The sequence below is a fragment of the Sylvia atricapilla genome, chromosome 19 (genome assembly GCF_009819655.1).
Source record: "Sylvia atricapilla isolate bSylAtr1 chromosome 19, bSylAtr1.pri, whole genome shotgun sequence".
In the NCBI taxonomy this organism is placed as follows: Eukaryota; Metazoa; Chordata; class Aves; order Passeriformes; family Sylviidae; genus Sylvia; species Sylvia atricapilla.
This window is the reverse complement of record NC_089158.1, coordinates 8833963-8851068: the sequence shown is the minus strand read 5'-3', so window position 1 is coordinate 8851068 and position 17106 is coordinate 8833963. Positions and strand designations below refer to the sequence as shown.

The window sequence follows — 17106 nt, the reverse complement described above, 5'->3', positions numbered from 1 at the left end:
GCAACTTTTTCCTTTCTATTCCAGAAAATTTCTTGTCTATAAAGTTAACTCTCACCTAAGATTAGGTCAGATTTTAAATGTCACTTAAGCAAACGGAACCAATTCACCATCAAATTTTGCATCACTCCTGTAGGTGATATTTACAGTCTTGGCTGCAATGGTGCTTTGATAAAATGCTGCTTTGATAAAAGTGTTGGATAGCACTGTACCAAGAGTAAATCCCTTTGGACACACTAGAAATTCCTTCATCAGATAATTAGGTTTTGATGCATGTTACTAATTTTTCCATCCATTTAAAATAACTTACATCGATTTTTTTTCCCTTTTTTTGGGTACTATTTTTAACAGAATGTCATGCAAGATTAAGTCAATTGCTTTGCAGAAGTCTAAATCTATTATGTCAGCAGAATTATCTTTATTAACTGAAATGATATGAAAGATTGCTTCTTTGACGAACAGTTTCCTGGAGCAAGGGGTTGACATTCCTCAGCCCTTTTGGCTGCATCCCATATTAGCATTGCATCAGTATTGGATTAATGAGGTACTTGGGTAATCCCACTTACTTTCATTCTAAGATATTTAATAAAATCACAGAATCACAGATGGGTTTGGTCTGGAAGGGACCTTAAAGCTGATCCAGGAACACCTTCCTCTATCCCAGGTTGCTCCAAGCCCTGTCCAGCCGGGCCTTGGACACTTCCAGGGATCCAGGGGCAGCCACAGCTTCTCTGGGCACCCTGTGCCAGGGTCTCCTCACCCTCACAGGGAAGGAATTTTTGGGGCTTTTGAAACTTTCCTTGTGTTCTGTTACTCGCTCAAAAATCAACATTAATGATGTCTGCCAGTTACCAGTCCTAAACTGAGAATTTTACGAAAAGCTGCTTAATGGTGTTAAAATATTGTCCCAGTATTCGACTGGAATGCTTAGTCTTACCCTCAAGTGCAAAAAATGTAGGAAAATGTATGGAAACTGAGCAGAGCTGTAAATGGTGGTGATTTTGCACTGCCTTTCATTGCTGATTAGTTCGATGAGTTCAGACCTGAGCCTGTGGTTTGATGCAGTTTTGGTGATAAGCAGAATGTGCTTCCTGTCAGCACGTGCTGGTCTGGAGACTGGAGCTGCAGGAGCCTCGGTCACCTTGTGGCTGGTGACAGAGTCACTTCAGCAGAAACTTCTGCTCCTCCTGCTTCTGATTCACAGAATTGTCAGGAGTTACATAGAAACAAGTTCCACCCCGAGTGTTTGGAAAGCACTTGCAGAAGCTTGACTAAATAATGCAATTACACCGCAAATATTGACAGTGTGTTTAAAAACAAACCCAAACATGCTTGTAATTAATGTCAGTACCAGCAGTTACGACTTAAAAGGAAGTAAAGCCCCCTTCAAAGGTGAAAATGTTTATTTCCCCCTCTGGGCTTTCAATTCTTAACACAAGATTACTCTTTATTTCAGTCGATGCCAATAGGAGGTTTTCCCAGACTTCCAGCAGAAGAAATTGGGGTTTCGTCTGTTGACTCTTGGAAATTGAAGTTGGTTAAACAAATCCACTGCCAACATTGTAAATAGAAGCTGATCATGACTGAGCTCTGGGATATTTGTCTGAGCAATAGAGCTTTGATAAGGTGCTTCCAGGAAAAGCTTCCTGGTACTGCCATCAAGGCTTCTGAGGGCAGAAAAATCCAGCATATTTCTGATGAGCCCCAAAAGAGCCTCCCACTTCCCCACTGGGGTCTTGGTTGAAGCTCTCTTGGAACAGGCACCACCAGGCTGTTGAATTCTGCTGCAGGAACAGAAGAGCTGCTGCCAGGCAGCAAGAATGGATGGGAATTTTACCAAGGGATGAGAAAGAAGCAGAAATGTTCCTCGAGCATGTCCAGCTTGCTGCAAACATCACTGAGTGCCAGGGCCAAGCTGCTCCAGTGCCCCTGAGGAAACTGCACTCAGAAAAGAAATGCTGGGCACAGAGGAGGCTGACACGACACAGAGCTATGCCACAGCATCAGCTCCTGTGCTTGAAACTTGCTGAGTCCCAAAGCCTTCCCAGGCACTCTGTAGAGTCATTCTGCTCTGAGGAACAGAGCAGGATTTCAGGGGAAGAAGAGCTGCCCGGGTCGTGGGTACAAGGGATACATGACATCAGCACAAAGGCATCAGGACAGCCCCCTCTGGCCTTGCCTAAAAACTCCCCAGCTCCCCAGCAGGCCAGTGCCAGCCCACAGGGCTCCAGCTCATCAAACTCTCCACGAGGTTGGGAGGGAGCAAGGGCATTTTAAGGATCTCTTGCTATTTATTTAATGAAGCATTTTCAGTCAAGCTTGAAGGCTGAAGGAAGCGGATGAGCTCTGTCGCTTTGTTTGCCTCCTCTGAGGCCCAGAGGAGCATTAATGAAAAGGAAATTCAGGGACATCAGAGACACAGGATGTATAAATATGCACAAAGCAAAGGCCAGATCCTCAGGTGCACCCACGAGGGGATGGAATTTGGGAGAATCGTTGAGGTCGTGATGTGTGTTTTCAGCGCTGTGCCAGCCGAGAGAGGTGAGCAAGAGGGTGGGGAAAGAAAGGTAAGAGCCCACTGGCTGTGTCCCTTGCCCAGCACCTGGGAAGGGTTTGCATCCAGCTGTGCAGCCCAACAGGAATCTCACCCACCCCCAAACTTGGCAGCCGAGCTCTCCTGAGCCTCTCTGTGCTCAGCAGTTGTGGCTGGTTCAGGAGTGCCTGCACACAGCTGAATTATTCAGAGGAGCTCGTTACTCAGAGCTTTTCCTGAATGTCTGTGCTCCAAGAGGTTTTTAAAAGAGACAATCACAGTCAGCAAAACAACTCTTCACTCTCAGATGATCCTCTTTATTTCAGGTATGAATAATATTCCTGGCTGTGAGTCTCTATTACAGGTTATCTGCAGATTGTAATAACCTTTTGTGTTTCTGCTTTGGAGATGAAATAATGGTTCCTCACTGAGTCCTTCCCTCTGATCAGAGGAGTTTTGTTGCCTTAGGACCAGGCTCAGTGGAAGGAAGGATTATAAAAGCCCTTGAAAACTGTAATTTCTTTCCAGGTCCTGAAAAAAAACCAGCTGTGTGGCACAGCAGTTTTATTTAGACCTGTTCAATCTTTCAGCAGCATGGAGGGCTCTGCTCCCCAAGCGCAGACATCGAACCTTGTTCTTAATTTGTTGTTTTAACTAAAGGAATAGCTGAGCACTCCTGCTGAAACCCATCCCTGCTCCCTCCCCACCTTCCTGCGTGGCTCTGGGCTGTTCTGAGGAGGATGTTGTTGCAACTCGTGTAATTATGCTTTATGAAAACCCCAAAGCCAAGGCAAATGTTCCCGGTTCAGACAGGCCGTGTGCGGCCCCGATCCGCACAGCAGCCCTCAGACCCTCCAGGGGCATTTTTATTATTCCCTTTTTCTTTCACAAAGCCAATTCCTCTCTTACCCATCCTCACACTGCTGTCAGGTTCATTCCAACTCCTGTGCTCACAGCTCAGTGACACTTCAGAGATCTCCAGCCATCCTTCCTTCCCCAGGAGGGATGGGTAAAGGTTATTTTGTTATCTCCGCTTTAGAAACTGGCATGAGGCAGCACCAACAGTGGTGACAACAGGAAAGCATCCCTGGCCAAGGCTGCACATGATCCCCTCCCTTCCAGGTCTGTGTGCCTGGGACAGAGCTGGATCCAAGCTGAAAAACACCCCCTGTGAGCTCTCATCTCCTGCACACAAAAGAAGCTACATCCACTGGAGGATATTGTTTTCAAAAAGGTGCGAACTTCCTCCCAGATAAGTTTATCCCCATGTAAATTGGCAGCTGTGAAACTGATGTAAGTCACGACAAGGTTTCTTCAGTTTTACTGTGTGGTTCTTTTTTTTAGGCTGGTTTAAACCAAGAACTTCCGTGCAGGCTGTGTTTAGAGAGATTTAGAAAATGGAATGCAGGACAATAGCAAGGTGCTTTTGGAACGTGCCAGCTTGAAAAAAAAAAAAAAAAAAAAAAAAGGGACAGTGCAAAAAGTCTGGTGATTAATCACAGATGTTGCTAGAAAGAGAAGACAATTACAGTGCCAGTCCTGTAGTGATTTCAGCTGGGGTCTGTCGGTTTCGGAGCCTGAATTGCAGAGCTCTTTTTGCACACAAACCCCAGCAGAGGCCCCCAGCAATCCATTCCACGAGCTGCAGGAGAGCTGCCGTGCTAATTAAGATAAATCTTTGTGTTCTGGAGGGAGTGCCTGGCTCTGGTGTGTCTGGATGATGAAGACATGGAGGCAGCCGAGGGATGTTTCTATGTCCTGGTAATTCTTAAATGATTGGCAAAATTTACTGTTGACTTCTGTCTCGCTGTCTTCCCTCGAGCTTTCTGTGCCTTCCTGCTCTCAAGGCTGTCTCTTCCAAGTGGAAGGAAATATGACAATACTTAGAGGTCTTTCATCTTGTGGTGTGATGCCTTTGGGTACTAATTTAAAAGAGAAATGTTAAAAATTGCCCAAGAAGTCATAGAGGATCCTGCAATCCTATTGCTTAGAGCTGTGATTCTGCCTGTTTGTAAGTGAAGGGCTAGAGACACTCAGGAGCTGGGAGGAGCGAGATTTTGAGCTTTAAGATTGCAGAAAGAAAAGATGCTGGAGGTGCAGGGGTGAGTAAGGTCAAAGGAAAATGAACCCTGCGTTGCCTTTGCTGGATTCTGGCCCGGCTGTGTTGTACCCAGCCCTGTTCTTTAGGATCCACTCCTCCTTTTTTTCCATCCTGCAGCAGCCCTTTCAACGTCTAAAGATTCCAGCTCCGCTTCTTGATCTTATCTGCACGGAACAAATCAATTCTCATACCTTTCTCTGGTAGGTCACACTTGTCACATTCATCTGGAGCCTCTCTAATTGCTCCAGGACCTTCCCAACACATGGCACAACGTGCACACAGTTCACCAGAGGAATTGGTGGCATTTCTGAACTGCTGGGATTTCTTTCTCTCTGTGCTCTTACGATTTCCCTGTTCCATTGCAGCTGAGCAATAGATCTGAGTTGTGGCTGAGGTCCAAGTCCTTGCAGGGAGCTTCTTGGCATGACCACGTAGGGTTAACCAAACCCAACCCACAGCGAAGTAATCGAATTATTTCATCTAATGAATTCAAATCTATTGTGACCTATTTGCCACTTGTACAAGAAGAAAGAGAAGCTGAGTTTGTCAGATGATAAATTATCCATTGCAAATTCATGAGTTTGAAGGCCAGAGGGGACCATTATGCTCATCTCAGGCTGACCTCCTGCACACCCCAGGCTCTGGAATCTGACCGAGCCATTCCTGGGCCATTAACGTGGGGGTGACCCATCTACCCAGAGCTCTGTGGAACACCATGGATCTGGCTGGAGCCCAAACTGGAAGCTGGCCTCCTCCCTCCTTTCCCCTGCTCTCCTTTCCAGCATTGTTTCTCTGAAGGCCAATTCCTCTGTCTTCCCACACTTGCTAAATGCCAGCCCAGTGCTGGGGCCCAGCTCAGCTCGGCATCCTCAGTGCCTGGGGCTGAGGAAGGGCTGCAGCAGCAGCACAGGCTGGGTTTCATCTTTTGCATTCGTGTCCTTGTCTGGAAGAGGGGGAGGCATGGACAAACACCCCCTCTGAAGTGCCAGAATCACTTGGGGCTGAGCAGTCCCACGTTTCCATGGCTTGTGAAAACCTGCTTTGCACCAGGATGTTTGCTGCTGTCCGTGAAACCACAAACCTGGGTAAAACTGGTTGGTGTGAGGCACAGGGTTCCAGCCTGGTCCTTCCAGTGGGGGTTCTGTGGCTACATACTCCTTTTTTTTTTGCATAATAAGGCACCCAGAACATCACCACACCTCTGTGGGTGAGGAGACAGCTCTCAGCAGGATTATTTCAGCTTTCTCTGCTGTGCTTTATCCACAGAATTGAGACTATTCCTAAGCTGAGACGCACACTCAGGTTTGTTTATGGGGTTTTGTTTTGAATTTAAAAGCCCAATCAATTAACTCTTGAGAAACAGGCTTTTGTGGTTTGCTAGTGGGGTGTTATTGATGATGTTCTTTTCTGAGCAGGATCTGGGTTTACTCCTGAGAGGGGTTTTGAGCAGGTCCCCAGGGTGGAAGAGGCAGTAAATAGGCATGGCTCTGGATTCTCACCAACCACAGCGTTCTGTGTGTGCTGAGCAAGCTGCTGGAACCCAGGGAAAGCCACAGTTCAGAACTCTGCTCGTTTAGGGGCGGGCCTGTGATGTTAATGACGTTTAATTTGCTGTTGCTGGGTAAGTGGCCTTAACTTTCGGCCAGGTTTCTGCTGAGTGACCAACTCCCTAACTTTTCCAGGAGCATCTCCAGCTTTGGAGAACAGAGGGAGCTGAATGCAGTGCTTGAAAATAAACTGCATCCTTCTCTAGCTGTGGAAAAAATATTTGAGGCCTCAAGTTTTCAACAGGACAGAGTTAACCGAAAGAAGCTGCTGTGGGCTGGAGGGAAAACCCCTTTTCCTGGGGGATTCCTCTCTATCAAAGAGAGCGGCCAGACTTTGCTCTGGCTGTGGCACAGCCCTGCTGACCCAGCACAACAAATACAACCCTGCCAGGTCCTGCCTGCTGCCAGCTGCTCGTCCTGGCCGCCTCCAGGTGCAAACACTTTCCAAGACAAAAGGGCTTTTGACCAAGCCAAACCCGACACTCGTTATGTCTTTCACCAGCTCCACCCGGGCAGAAATCAGCGATGCTGCTCCGCTCTCGCTGGGCGATAACGTGCAGGTGTGGTGCCTCTCCGCGTGTCCCAGGTAACCGGTGAGGCATTACCTGCGCTGTCCCCGAGGGGATGTCACCGTGGGGATGTCCCTGAGGGGACACGGGTGCTCAGCCGCCCCAAGGGATGCCGTCCCCGGGGCTGCTCTGCCCGTCCCGCGGCGGGACCCGCCGTGCCGGGCGGGGAGAGAGGGAGGCAAGGCCGGGTGACATCAGCCGGAGAGGAGGGGCCTTACCCGCGAGTTTCTTTGCTCGGTGCATCACTTCCCGGCGCTGCCATACTCCGCTGCCCGCTCCCCGCCGCGGGGCCATGGCGAGTCCTCCCGGCGGGGACAGCCCCGGCTCGGCCGCACGGCGCTTCTACTGCAGGTGAGCGGGGCCAGCCCGGCCCCGGAGCTGCGGCCAGCAGCGAGCCCGGGGACAGCCGGCTCCTTGGGGACAGCCCGGCTCCTTGGGGGACAGCCCGGCTCCTTGGGGGACAGCCCGGCTCCTTGGGGGACAGCCCGGCTCCTTGGGGGACAGCCCGGCTCCTTGGGGGACAGCCGGCTCCTTGGGGACAGCCGGCTCCTTGGGGGACAGCCCGGCTCCTTGGGGGACAGCCCGGCTCCTTGGGGGACAGCCCGGCTCCTTGGGGACAGCCCGGCTCCTTGGGGACAGCCCGGCTCCTTTTAGGGACAGCCCGGCTCCTTGGGGACACCTGGCCCCGGGGACAGCCCGGCTCCTTGGGGACACCCAGCCTTGGGGACAGCCGGCCCCGGGGACAGCCCCGGCAGCGCGGCGGAGAACCGGGGAGCCCGGAGCTGTTGCACGGGTGGGGATCCAGCCCGAGAGAGGAGTGAGAGGAGCCGGGAAGGACGCGGCGCTCCCTCGCTCCCGCCCGTGGGCGGTGGGTGCTGGCGATGCTCCGGTGGGATTCTTGGAGCTGGGCTGGAGCGAGCGGCTCCTCTGCTGCAGGAGGGTGATGCTCAGAGCTCCTCGGGGCTGGGCTCGGCATGGGAGGCTCCTGATCGCACTGCAGAGACTTCGAGTCTCAGCTTTAAAACTGGGCGCTACAGAAAATCACGCAGGGCTAGGAGGAATGAAAAAAAAAAAAAAATAGCTCCAGGTTGTTTGGCGTTCATGGCGATGCCCATTCTCTTCGTTTCGATCAAAACTGGAAAAGACTAAACCGAAAGAAGACTAAATGAGTGACTCTGAGGCCTTACAGCGTGGTTCATGCTGTTCACCATCGTTGTGTTTTATCTCTCCTCTAGCAAGTGGAGGCGATGCAGTGGCTGGACTAGAGGGCTAAAAAAGCCCAAGACTGCTTGAAGTGTCTGGGATACAGTAGCTTCTCTTCAATTCTCTTTGCATGCTCTGCAGTAATTAGCACAGCAGCTAGTGGGTTGTCTGCTTTAATGAGCATTGGTTCATTAGGGAGGGCAGCAGGTGTTTTTTGGTCGTGTTGTATTGTAGAGCAACTCCAGGGAAAAAGGAGGCAGCAGAGTTAATGTCATTACTCCGGGGGAGCTAGAGCTGGGGAGAAACCTGCTGGATTTTAACCAGACTCGGGCTTCTTCTTTCTTTCTCTTTGTTTTTCGTGGCAGCTTTTTGGGGACTAGCTTTTGGTCACTTTTGCAGAGGAAGTTTTAGCAGGAGGCTGCTTACCACAAAAGTGTGCCTGCACATGAGCACTGCTCCCAGCTGCTGCTGGAGAGAAATGAGAAGCATTTTCCTGTGGCTTATCTGGGTAGCTCTGGCAGGACATGAGTGTTGTAAAAGTCCCTTCTGTGCCTTTTAGGCCTTGAAAGCGGGTACTGGTGGAGCCTCTGTCCTCACTGCTATGTGAGATAAGTGGTAACTTAGTTTCTTCCTTCACTTTCATTGCAGCATAGAAAGGCGGGTGAATTCAGTGCCTCTGCCTGGTGTGATGGGTGGAACCTCAGGTGATGGGGTGGCAAAGCCACAGTAACTGGAACTAAAATGTTAATATGTGAGGTTTTCTTTTTGCCTGGGAGCTTTCACTGAGGTGTAAGGACTGCAGGAGGTACCTGTGCAGGCAGGGAGTGCCACATCCCTGATCTGGGGAGCTGGGGGAGGTATTTTCCTTCTAGGAAACGGGGCTGTGTGGGGAGAAACATGCCAAAAATGAAAGTGTTTATTCATTTTATTACATCCTTTAGTGGTTCCCTAAATTCAACCCCTCCTAAACAAAGGCATGTGCTCTGTTGTGCTGGCAGCAAATAATCTGGGTGCTGACTGGGCCAAACATCTCTATTTACAGAGACTGGGGTTAAAACTTCTGCTGCAGCAGTCACACACCACAAACCAGGGTGATCTGTGCAGCTCTGTGTGTGTGCATGTGCTCGCCTTTCTGATGCTTTTCACAGAATTGTGAAGTTTCAGGGAGGACTTGTTGGAAGTCCAGGGCTTTGGAGGTTGTGAATCTGCAGGGCTGGTGTGTCTGTGGGGTCAGCTCCTGGTGTTGGGTCACTGCTGTTGGAATTGTGCAGTTCTGTGATTGTGCTCCTCAGGTTTGAGCTGGACAAGTTCTGTGTGAGCCTGAGTTATTGCTTTACCTTCCATGGGCTTTTGGGCTGGTATTAATTCAAGTGCATTAATTCAGCCGTGTGTAACCTCTGAGGACTTGTTGAGCAGAATAGAGAAATTTTTGGGTAGAATTGTGAAATATCTGCTGGCAGCAGGTGTCCTGCTCTTCTCCACTGCTGCAGGTGCTCTGGCTTGTCTTTTTGGACTGGCTGGCTGATTTTGGAGAGGTAGGAAGCACCAAATCCATCAAATGATTCCCCTGGACTGTGGAGATGGACAAGTCCATGCTGGAGGCAAGTCCATGATTGTCCAGAGAGTTCCCCTGGATTTGGCTCCTTGCTTCTAAAAGGCCGCTCTGGAGATTTCTGGGTGTGAGAGGGAGACATGGAAATGTCCTGGGGAAACTCTCACTGTACTGCACTGACACTGTGGAGATGTTGTTGATCCCACACAGAAAGAACATTAGATAATGCTGCAATCAGTCCAGAAATGCATTAGTGTGGCCTGAGAACTCAGATAAAAGCACACCTTGCTCCTCCCTTTCCCTTCCCTTGCTCTCTGTTCTCCTGCAGTCTCTGTTTTCCAAAGCACTGCAGGCTTTTGTGATGTTTACAAACTTCCCTTGATTGTGTCACAAACAGTCCCCATCTCACTCATTAGTGTCACCAGGGCGAGGACCTGACCTGAATGTGCATCGGGCAATTAGAGAGTGCTCTGAGCACCGCAGAGCTCTGAGAGAGGAGGCTCCTTCCTCCTCTTCTGATGGGAAAACTGGGATGGGGGAATTGCTGGCCATCAAACATGAAAGGCAGTGAGAGAGGGCACAACTCAGCCTGGTGGTTGAGGCAGAATAAACTGGAGTTTGCAGAGCAAATTGGGGAGAAAATCTGCTATTGGGATGAAGCTCTGTCTGGAATGGTTCCTGTTTGTTTTGTGGGTACCCGAGGGTAATACTACCATGAAATACTTTGGTATTTTCCCTAGTTCTTGTAGAGTAAACTCGCCCAACTTTTGAATCTAGACTTATATAAGGCTAGCAGCTATTTTCTTTCCAAGAGGTGGTATTTAATTGTATCTCCCTGAGGTGAAAATTAGCACCAGCAGCAGTGCTGGGTTTAGAAAAATGCAATCAGCTTCCTCTGTGGGATTGGGAAAGGACTCAGGTGCTTTACCAGAAAGCTGGGAATGACCATTTGGTCACTGTTTACTCCATGGATTAAACTTGAAATTGCTTATTACATTTCTGAACGCTGGTCCAGAGGTTTCTGTAAGATTCTGATTTTTCTTCTGTTGGCAGTCTCCACCAGGCAGAAGGATGTGTAGAACAGGACAAACATTTCTAAAATAGCTTTGCTGCATAATAGCTGGCCTGAGCAAAAATTATATGATAGCTTAGCAGGCAGTGTTGGCTTTGGTGACATCTGTCTTGGGATGTTTTGAATCTCTCACTTGTACTTTCAGCACTGGTGAGTCATGTGGCCATCCCGAAGTGGAGCCAAGCAGGACATTGAGTGTCCACCTCAGCAGGGAGAGGGATCCTTCTGGGCAGACCTGGGACTCGGTGCTTTCCCCAGGATTTTGGGCATCTTTTTTGGTTCTTCTGTGTTTCAGCTGGTGGGATGTGGGGAGAGCAGCTCTGTCCCTGCTCCCTCTGGTCTGCCCTGGGACAGGGCTGTGCTTTGTGCCTGGCACAGAGTGATCCTGCTTTGCCTCCACCCTGTAGATGCTGCTGCCATCCAAACACTTCTTGTCCTCAGGGCGTTAATTTGGCTCCGTGCACATGGAAATGGAGCTGAGGTGATGCTCTGCCTTCTCCCTGTGCTGACTTGCACTTCACTGATTCAGGTTCTGCTGGTTGTGCCTCTCCTGGGGGGAGGGCAGTCCCTTGGAATGCTGCATCCCCAAATCCTGAGCCTTGTACGGGATGTTTGTGCCTTGAGCAGACAAGGAAGAGAACGTTGTGCCTTGGCCACGTGTTTGTGGTTATTTGAAATTTGCTTCTGAGTCAACTGAATGAAGTCAGATCAGTTTGTGACTTCACTGTGGCCTGAGGACACCCCTAAAAGACAGTTTCTGTGAGATAAATGTTAATAATCACATCAGAGCTGGGTCTGGAAGCAACTGTGACTATGCCCAGCTACTGAGCTTTTTGCTACCTGTTGCATCTGGATGCTTCTCTCCTAGAAAAGCGTCCCCAGGAGCTCATGGCCAGCAGGAGAGGAGGAACACTGGGAAGAGTTCCTGTAAGCAGATTTGTGTTTGGTGACCAGGTCAGCAATTTTGTTCACTCCAGGAGTGGTGGGTCCTGTTCTGGCCCCAGGTCCTGTCAGAGCTCTGGCTGATACCACAGCATGAGCTGCTTATGCCACAGGAAAATCCTGTGTGTGATTAATTTCTGTTTTCCTGGAGGATGTGGCCAATTAGGGACCTGCTGCCCCTTATTTTCAAAGTTAGGGGACGCAGTGCCTGTTACACCAGAGGATGAAAATGTGTTATGAAAGCTGAGAAATGGATTTGTTATAGGAGAGTGATTTCTAAAATCCTTTTTGGCTCTTCCTCTCTTGAGCCAAATGCAGCTGGACCATGACCACGCTGGTGACTGGGGGCAGGAACAGGCTGCACAGCTCCCTTGGCATTCCCCTCCTCCAGCTCAGTGTCCCAGACACTGGAGTTTTTCCTGATATATTACATAAACCACAGGGGAAAGCCTTGCTTTGGTGCTGCCTTGAGGACGAGCAAAGTCATAGCCAGAAGCAGAAAGGCTTAAAATTTAGAATGCTGATAAAAATTTGGGGAATCAACTTCTCTCCTCACTGATCCAGGCCTCAGGCTTGGAGGGAGCATCTGCAGGAGGCAGAGGGGATTTTTTAATGGGCTGGCAGTCACTTTCTTTAGTTTGATCTCTCCACAGAGCAGATGCTGCTCTGTCTCCAGCCTCATCTCCCCAGCTCTCACGTTCCTGTTTTCCCTCTCCAGCAGATCAGACTTTCTGTTACTGGAGAACACAAACTGTATTTTTGTTTGTGGTATGTTGATTTCTTGCTGTCTCATGTTTTTGGCACTCGAGATGATGTCCAAACTTGCTTGAAGAACAGGTTTGAACTCTCTCAGGTCTCACACTGCAAGAAGCCACAAGCAGCAAGTTTCTGAAAGTGAGGAGATGGGTTTTACTTAACTCTTGATGCTGTTCTGCTTGAAGAGCAATTTTATCTCCAGACTGCTCTCAGGTGTATCTGGTGCTGTGTCTCATCCGTCCCATCCTAGTCCTGCTCTCTGTGTCCCTTTGATCAGCCAGCCCAGCTTCCAGAATTCCGCTTTCCTCTTATAAAATCCTTTGCCAACCAAAGCCATGAAACCCAAATTCCTCCTGGTCTGAGTATCCCAACCACAAAGTGGGGCTGTGGAATTCTGGGCCTGGGCTATTTATATTGTCAGTGGGAAAGCTTTTCATTGACCGAGCTGCTCCCTCCCTAAAGATACTTTTAATTAAATGTTATTTGACAGATCTGACTTTCTAATTGGCTTAGATTTAACTGGTATAAATGGGATTTATTTTTTCCCCACTGAAAGCTGAAGAAAGTAGGAATAATATTGTTGGAAGGCTATTTGCATTCAGAGTCACATCCATCTGTTGTTTAATGTAATAAGCTGATAGAGTAGGGGGAGAAAAAAAAAAGCCAAAAATCCCCCCACAACCAGAAAATCAACATCCCTGCCAGTGCTTGGTGAGGAGAAGGTGAAAGGGACACGGCTGCCTCAGCTTTGGAGCTCTCTAAACAATGCCCAGCGATGTTATGCAACTGCCTAGGGAAGGAAGTGAAAAATTATCATTACAGTGCAGTTTCAAGGGCAATATTAAATGAGCAATTTGCAGCACAGCTCTGTACTTAAGTGACTTAACTCACTTCTCCTGAGATAAAATTATCAGGGCTGGTTAAGGACAACAGCCATGACCTCTGTTCCCTTCAGGAGAGGGGCAGAGAGGCTCTTTTTAGAACTGAATCTGAGGCATGGGACTGACTGAGAGCCTTCAAAGTGGGCAGCCAAGCCCAAAGCAGTGTGATGGCCTGGCCCTGGAGGTGCCTGAGGGATTCCTGTCCCACTGAAGCCTGGAAAAGGGGGGACAAGCATCTGCTGAAGCACCTCATTGATGTTCCTTATTTCAGTGAAGGGACAAGAAGACCTTCTGCAAGGCCCTGGACACTTGGAGCAGCAACAAACCCCTGAACTAATGATTTGGAAAGCAGTGCTGCTGGCTGTTCAGTACCTTCAAGCTAGGAGTAAATAGCTTAAAAATCTATTCCCAGTTTGCTTTCAGCAAGAGGATTTTGCCCGAGGATGCCAGGCACTGGAACCACAGGCGTTTCTGACTGAGATTAGACAGGATCTGTCTAAAGAAGCTTCACCTTCTGTTGTGAATCAGTAGCTTTGTGCAGCTGCCACCCCTGGAGGGATTTTTGAAAGAGGAATATTGGATTGTCTTGGCTCCCCTCAAGCTTTTCTGTTACCCTTTGCTCTTACACCCTCTGGAGCAGCCAGAGGGGCTCCTCCCTGGGAGTTAAGGGCTAATGCAGGAGAAAGACCCCAAAAAAAAGGACTTAAATGGGAAAACACTAATAACATAGCTCAGTGTAAGAGCTAGTTCATGCTCCACCTGGGAGCAGATGTTTTGTCTTGGAAACTGCTTTTAAAAATGCATGGGCAGGACTGGGAGCTGTCAGTTCTGTCTGCAGCTGCCTCTGAGCTGCACGAGTGACTGCTGGAGGCAGCTCTGAGCACACAGGGGTGACAGAGCTCCTTTCCTGCCCTGGGGCTCCTGCTCTGTTTCCCTGACACTTTCTGGCTGCCAGGGAGCAGAGTTGGCTCCTGAGAAAGGGAGCCCTTTCCTGGGTGCTGTGGTGGGGTTTGGGATAAATTCCTTCATTTGCAGCCTCTCCCTGGGAGGATTGGCTTCTGTTGTAGGACAGCAGCAGACTCAGCACAAGGAGATCAGCTTTGCTCTAGGGCAGCACAAATAATTACTAGTTGTGCTGAGCTCCTCAGGGCGAGCCCCACTCCACTTCTGGGACAGTGATCCATGTGTGGGGTGGAGTTTCTCCATGCCTTGATGAACAGAGCTGCACAAATGTGTATTTACAGGTGGAACAGAGGGGTTTGCTGCACCAGGTTCTGTTTCCAGGACTTTATTAATGCTCCTGTGATTTTGCAGGGCACTGGGCTGTATTTGCTCTGGGGAGGATGTCACAGCAGGTGCCATTTGAGGGTTCACCTGCATCTGGTGGTACCTCCCTGGGCATTTTGGTGTGGATTGCTGCATTTTCCTGTGCTCTGCAGCAGCTTCAGCCCAAATTAGTTAGCTGTGGGACAAGTTTCTTCTGTGAGCCACGCTGCAGAGTTGAGGTGGCTCTTTGTGCACTCCATCTGTGGAATATCCGTTCGTGCCCAAGAAGAGCTGGGAAGTGCTGATTAATACTCATCTCTCTGGGGCTATTTGTTAATTACTGTTATTCATGGTTTGTGTGATGGTGCTGAGTGGATCCTGGCAGGGTTGCATCCGTTCCAGGGTTTCAGAGTGCATGATAAACACCAGTATTTTACTGCAGCTTTTCTGGGAAATATCGTTCCTGTTTTCAAGGGTGGGAAATTGTATTGCCCTCAGGGTGAAAGAGAACAGAGGTGGTAAAACTGGGAGCTCAATGTCCTGACTCCCACTCCTTTCCTTCAGCATTTCCTTACCCACATCGGAGTGAGGGTAATTGTGCTAATTGTGAATTGGAGACCTTGGCTTTGTCCTTTGCTGGGCAGTGCAGCGCTGATGTCACACAAATTACAGCAGCTCTCTCTCCTAACAGGGAGCAGAGAGTTGTTTAGGAGGAAGTTACCAGCCGGTGAACTGAATCCCAGGCTCTGCCTCTTTACAAGGTGTGCCTTGCGAATGTAGTGGGAACCCTGCAAACCAGGGGAGAAGGAGCAGACCTGAGCTCTGGTCACTGCGAAGAGCCCAGTGCCAGGGACTGGCTTGAGGAAAGCAGAACAGCCCTGAGTGCTCAGGCACCTGTGACTCCACGAGTTCCCTGTCTCTCAGGCTTTGAGAAGAGAGCCATTAATTTAAAAATGGATAAAAGGGACACAGAGCAATGCTCCCTGTCAGAAAACCCTGCAAGTTAAATTGTGTGAGTGAGTGGAGCTGCCCTGCCTTGGGGATGGTTGTCTTTTGGGATATGGTGGGAGATGGAGAGAGAAAAGCACAGATCTACAGTGACACTTGGCAGGAAGGATTTGGGATGGGCAGGAGCTGCCAGGACTTTGAGGAGGGTCCTGTCCTCACTGTCCTTGTGCACTCACCGTATCCCAGCTGGTGCTGCAGCAGCACCAGCCCCTTTTTTTAGCAGCTGTCTGCAGAGATTTGTATGGAGGAAATGCTCTGGGGACTGGATCTTGCTGCAGAACATGGAGGCCATCAGATTCAGCTTGTTTATCAGCCGAGCATTCTGCAGCATGAAGGCAGGAATACAAACCACCAGCCACTAACAAATGAAAATATTGAGCTTCCTAAACCACGGGTGTTTCTTTTTTTTCTCCCCTGACAAACAAGCCCTTGTGAATTCCAGCTGGGAAGCCCATGGGCCAGCATCTCATGTTGGTGCTTGAGTAGAGACTTAGGCCCATCAAAGCAGCTGAATGTCCTGGAACTGTGATACTCCACGTGTACCTCCAGGCATTTCCTGCCCTCTGAGTTCAGCCGAGTGTCTGAGCTCCTGCATGGGTCTAAATAATAAAACATATGAGTTCACTGTGATGTGCCCAGAATTTTAAGGCTGCAGCCTTTGGCCAGCTCTTGTATGAATTGCTTCCATCAGGGCAATAATCCAGGAAACTACGAGCATGAGCTGCTTGGTTGATGGAAGTCTGTGGTTTGGTGCCTTCCTGGGTAAAGGCAGGGGAGAAAGGAAAGCTGCTGTTTTCTGTGTGTTCATCCCTTTTCGTGTGCCCTGCTGGGAGGGCAGGCAGGGGTTGCTCCAGCAGGTACCACAGGCTCTGAGGGATCCTGATCCACAGGGAGCTTGTGCAGTGTGCTCAGGTGTCTGAGGAGTTAATAATGGAATGACTGAAAATACCCACATTGTCCTCTGCTGTTCTGAAGAAAAGGAAAACTCACTCTGCAAGGTGTTCTCTTCAATGAAACCATCCTTTGGCACCAGTGTTTTTGGCAGAAAGTTGTCTCCGGCTGTGCCAGTCTGTGACCACTTTGCAGAGGGGACCAGCAGCGGATCTGGCACTTAAGGATGAGGAGTGAGCAGAGAAAAATGTGTTTTTTCCCTGCACCGAGCAAAGTGATTCTCCTGTGGTGGAAACCCCTTCCTGAATGGTCTTGGGTGAGGTTCCCCCAGTGTGACTCAGGAATTCCCCTCAGTTTTCTGGGAGTTCCAGCTCTGCTTTGAAGAGCTCCAAGCCCATGTGCTGAGGGCAGGGCTCACCTGCCCAGGGCAGCTGTGTGAGCATCAGCTTGGGAATGGAAGGCAAGGCAGGAGATGCTTTGCAGACCTGGCTCCAGACAGAACTGAGTCATTTGTCAAGGCTGACGCTCTCGGAGCTGCTGCTTGCCTGAGGCTGGCATGGCTCAGGCAAGAGAGTGAGAATGCAGCCATCCAGATACACACAGAGGAGAGAAAAGTAACAGCTCCCAACATGTGACTGGAATGGAAGTTAAAAAAAAAAAAAAAAACAAAAAAACAACCAACCAACCCATCCCCAATTAAAGCCATGTGTGTTGGTGGATGGAACTGCTCCTGAAAGGTTGGTGGAGGCTGTTTGTGCAGCACAAATGCAGCCTCTCTGGAATGCCCT

The 17106-nt window shown here is 49.5% G+C and overlaps 1 protein-coding gene across 1 annotated transcript in view; it reads left to right on the top strand.

Moving 5' to 3' along the window:
- The first annotated feature begins 6981 nt into the window (after nt 1–6981).
- The window catches only part of GPSM1 (G protein signaling modulator 1), a 64062-nt gene continuing 53937 nt past the window's right edge, over nt 6982–17106 (top strand). The window contains exon 1 of the mRNA XM_066332888.1: nt 6982–7098. Coding sequence (XP_066188985.1) covers nt 7040–7098 — 59 coding nt within the window. The 5' untranslated portion in view covers nt 6982–7039. The remainder of the gene's footprint in view (nt 7099–17106) is intronic.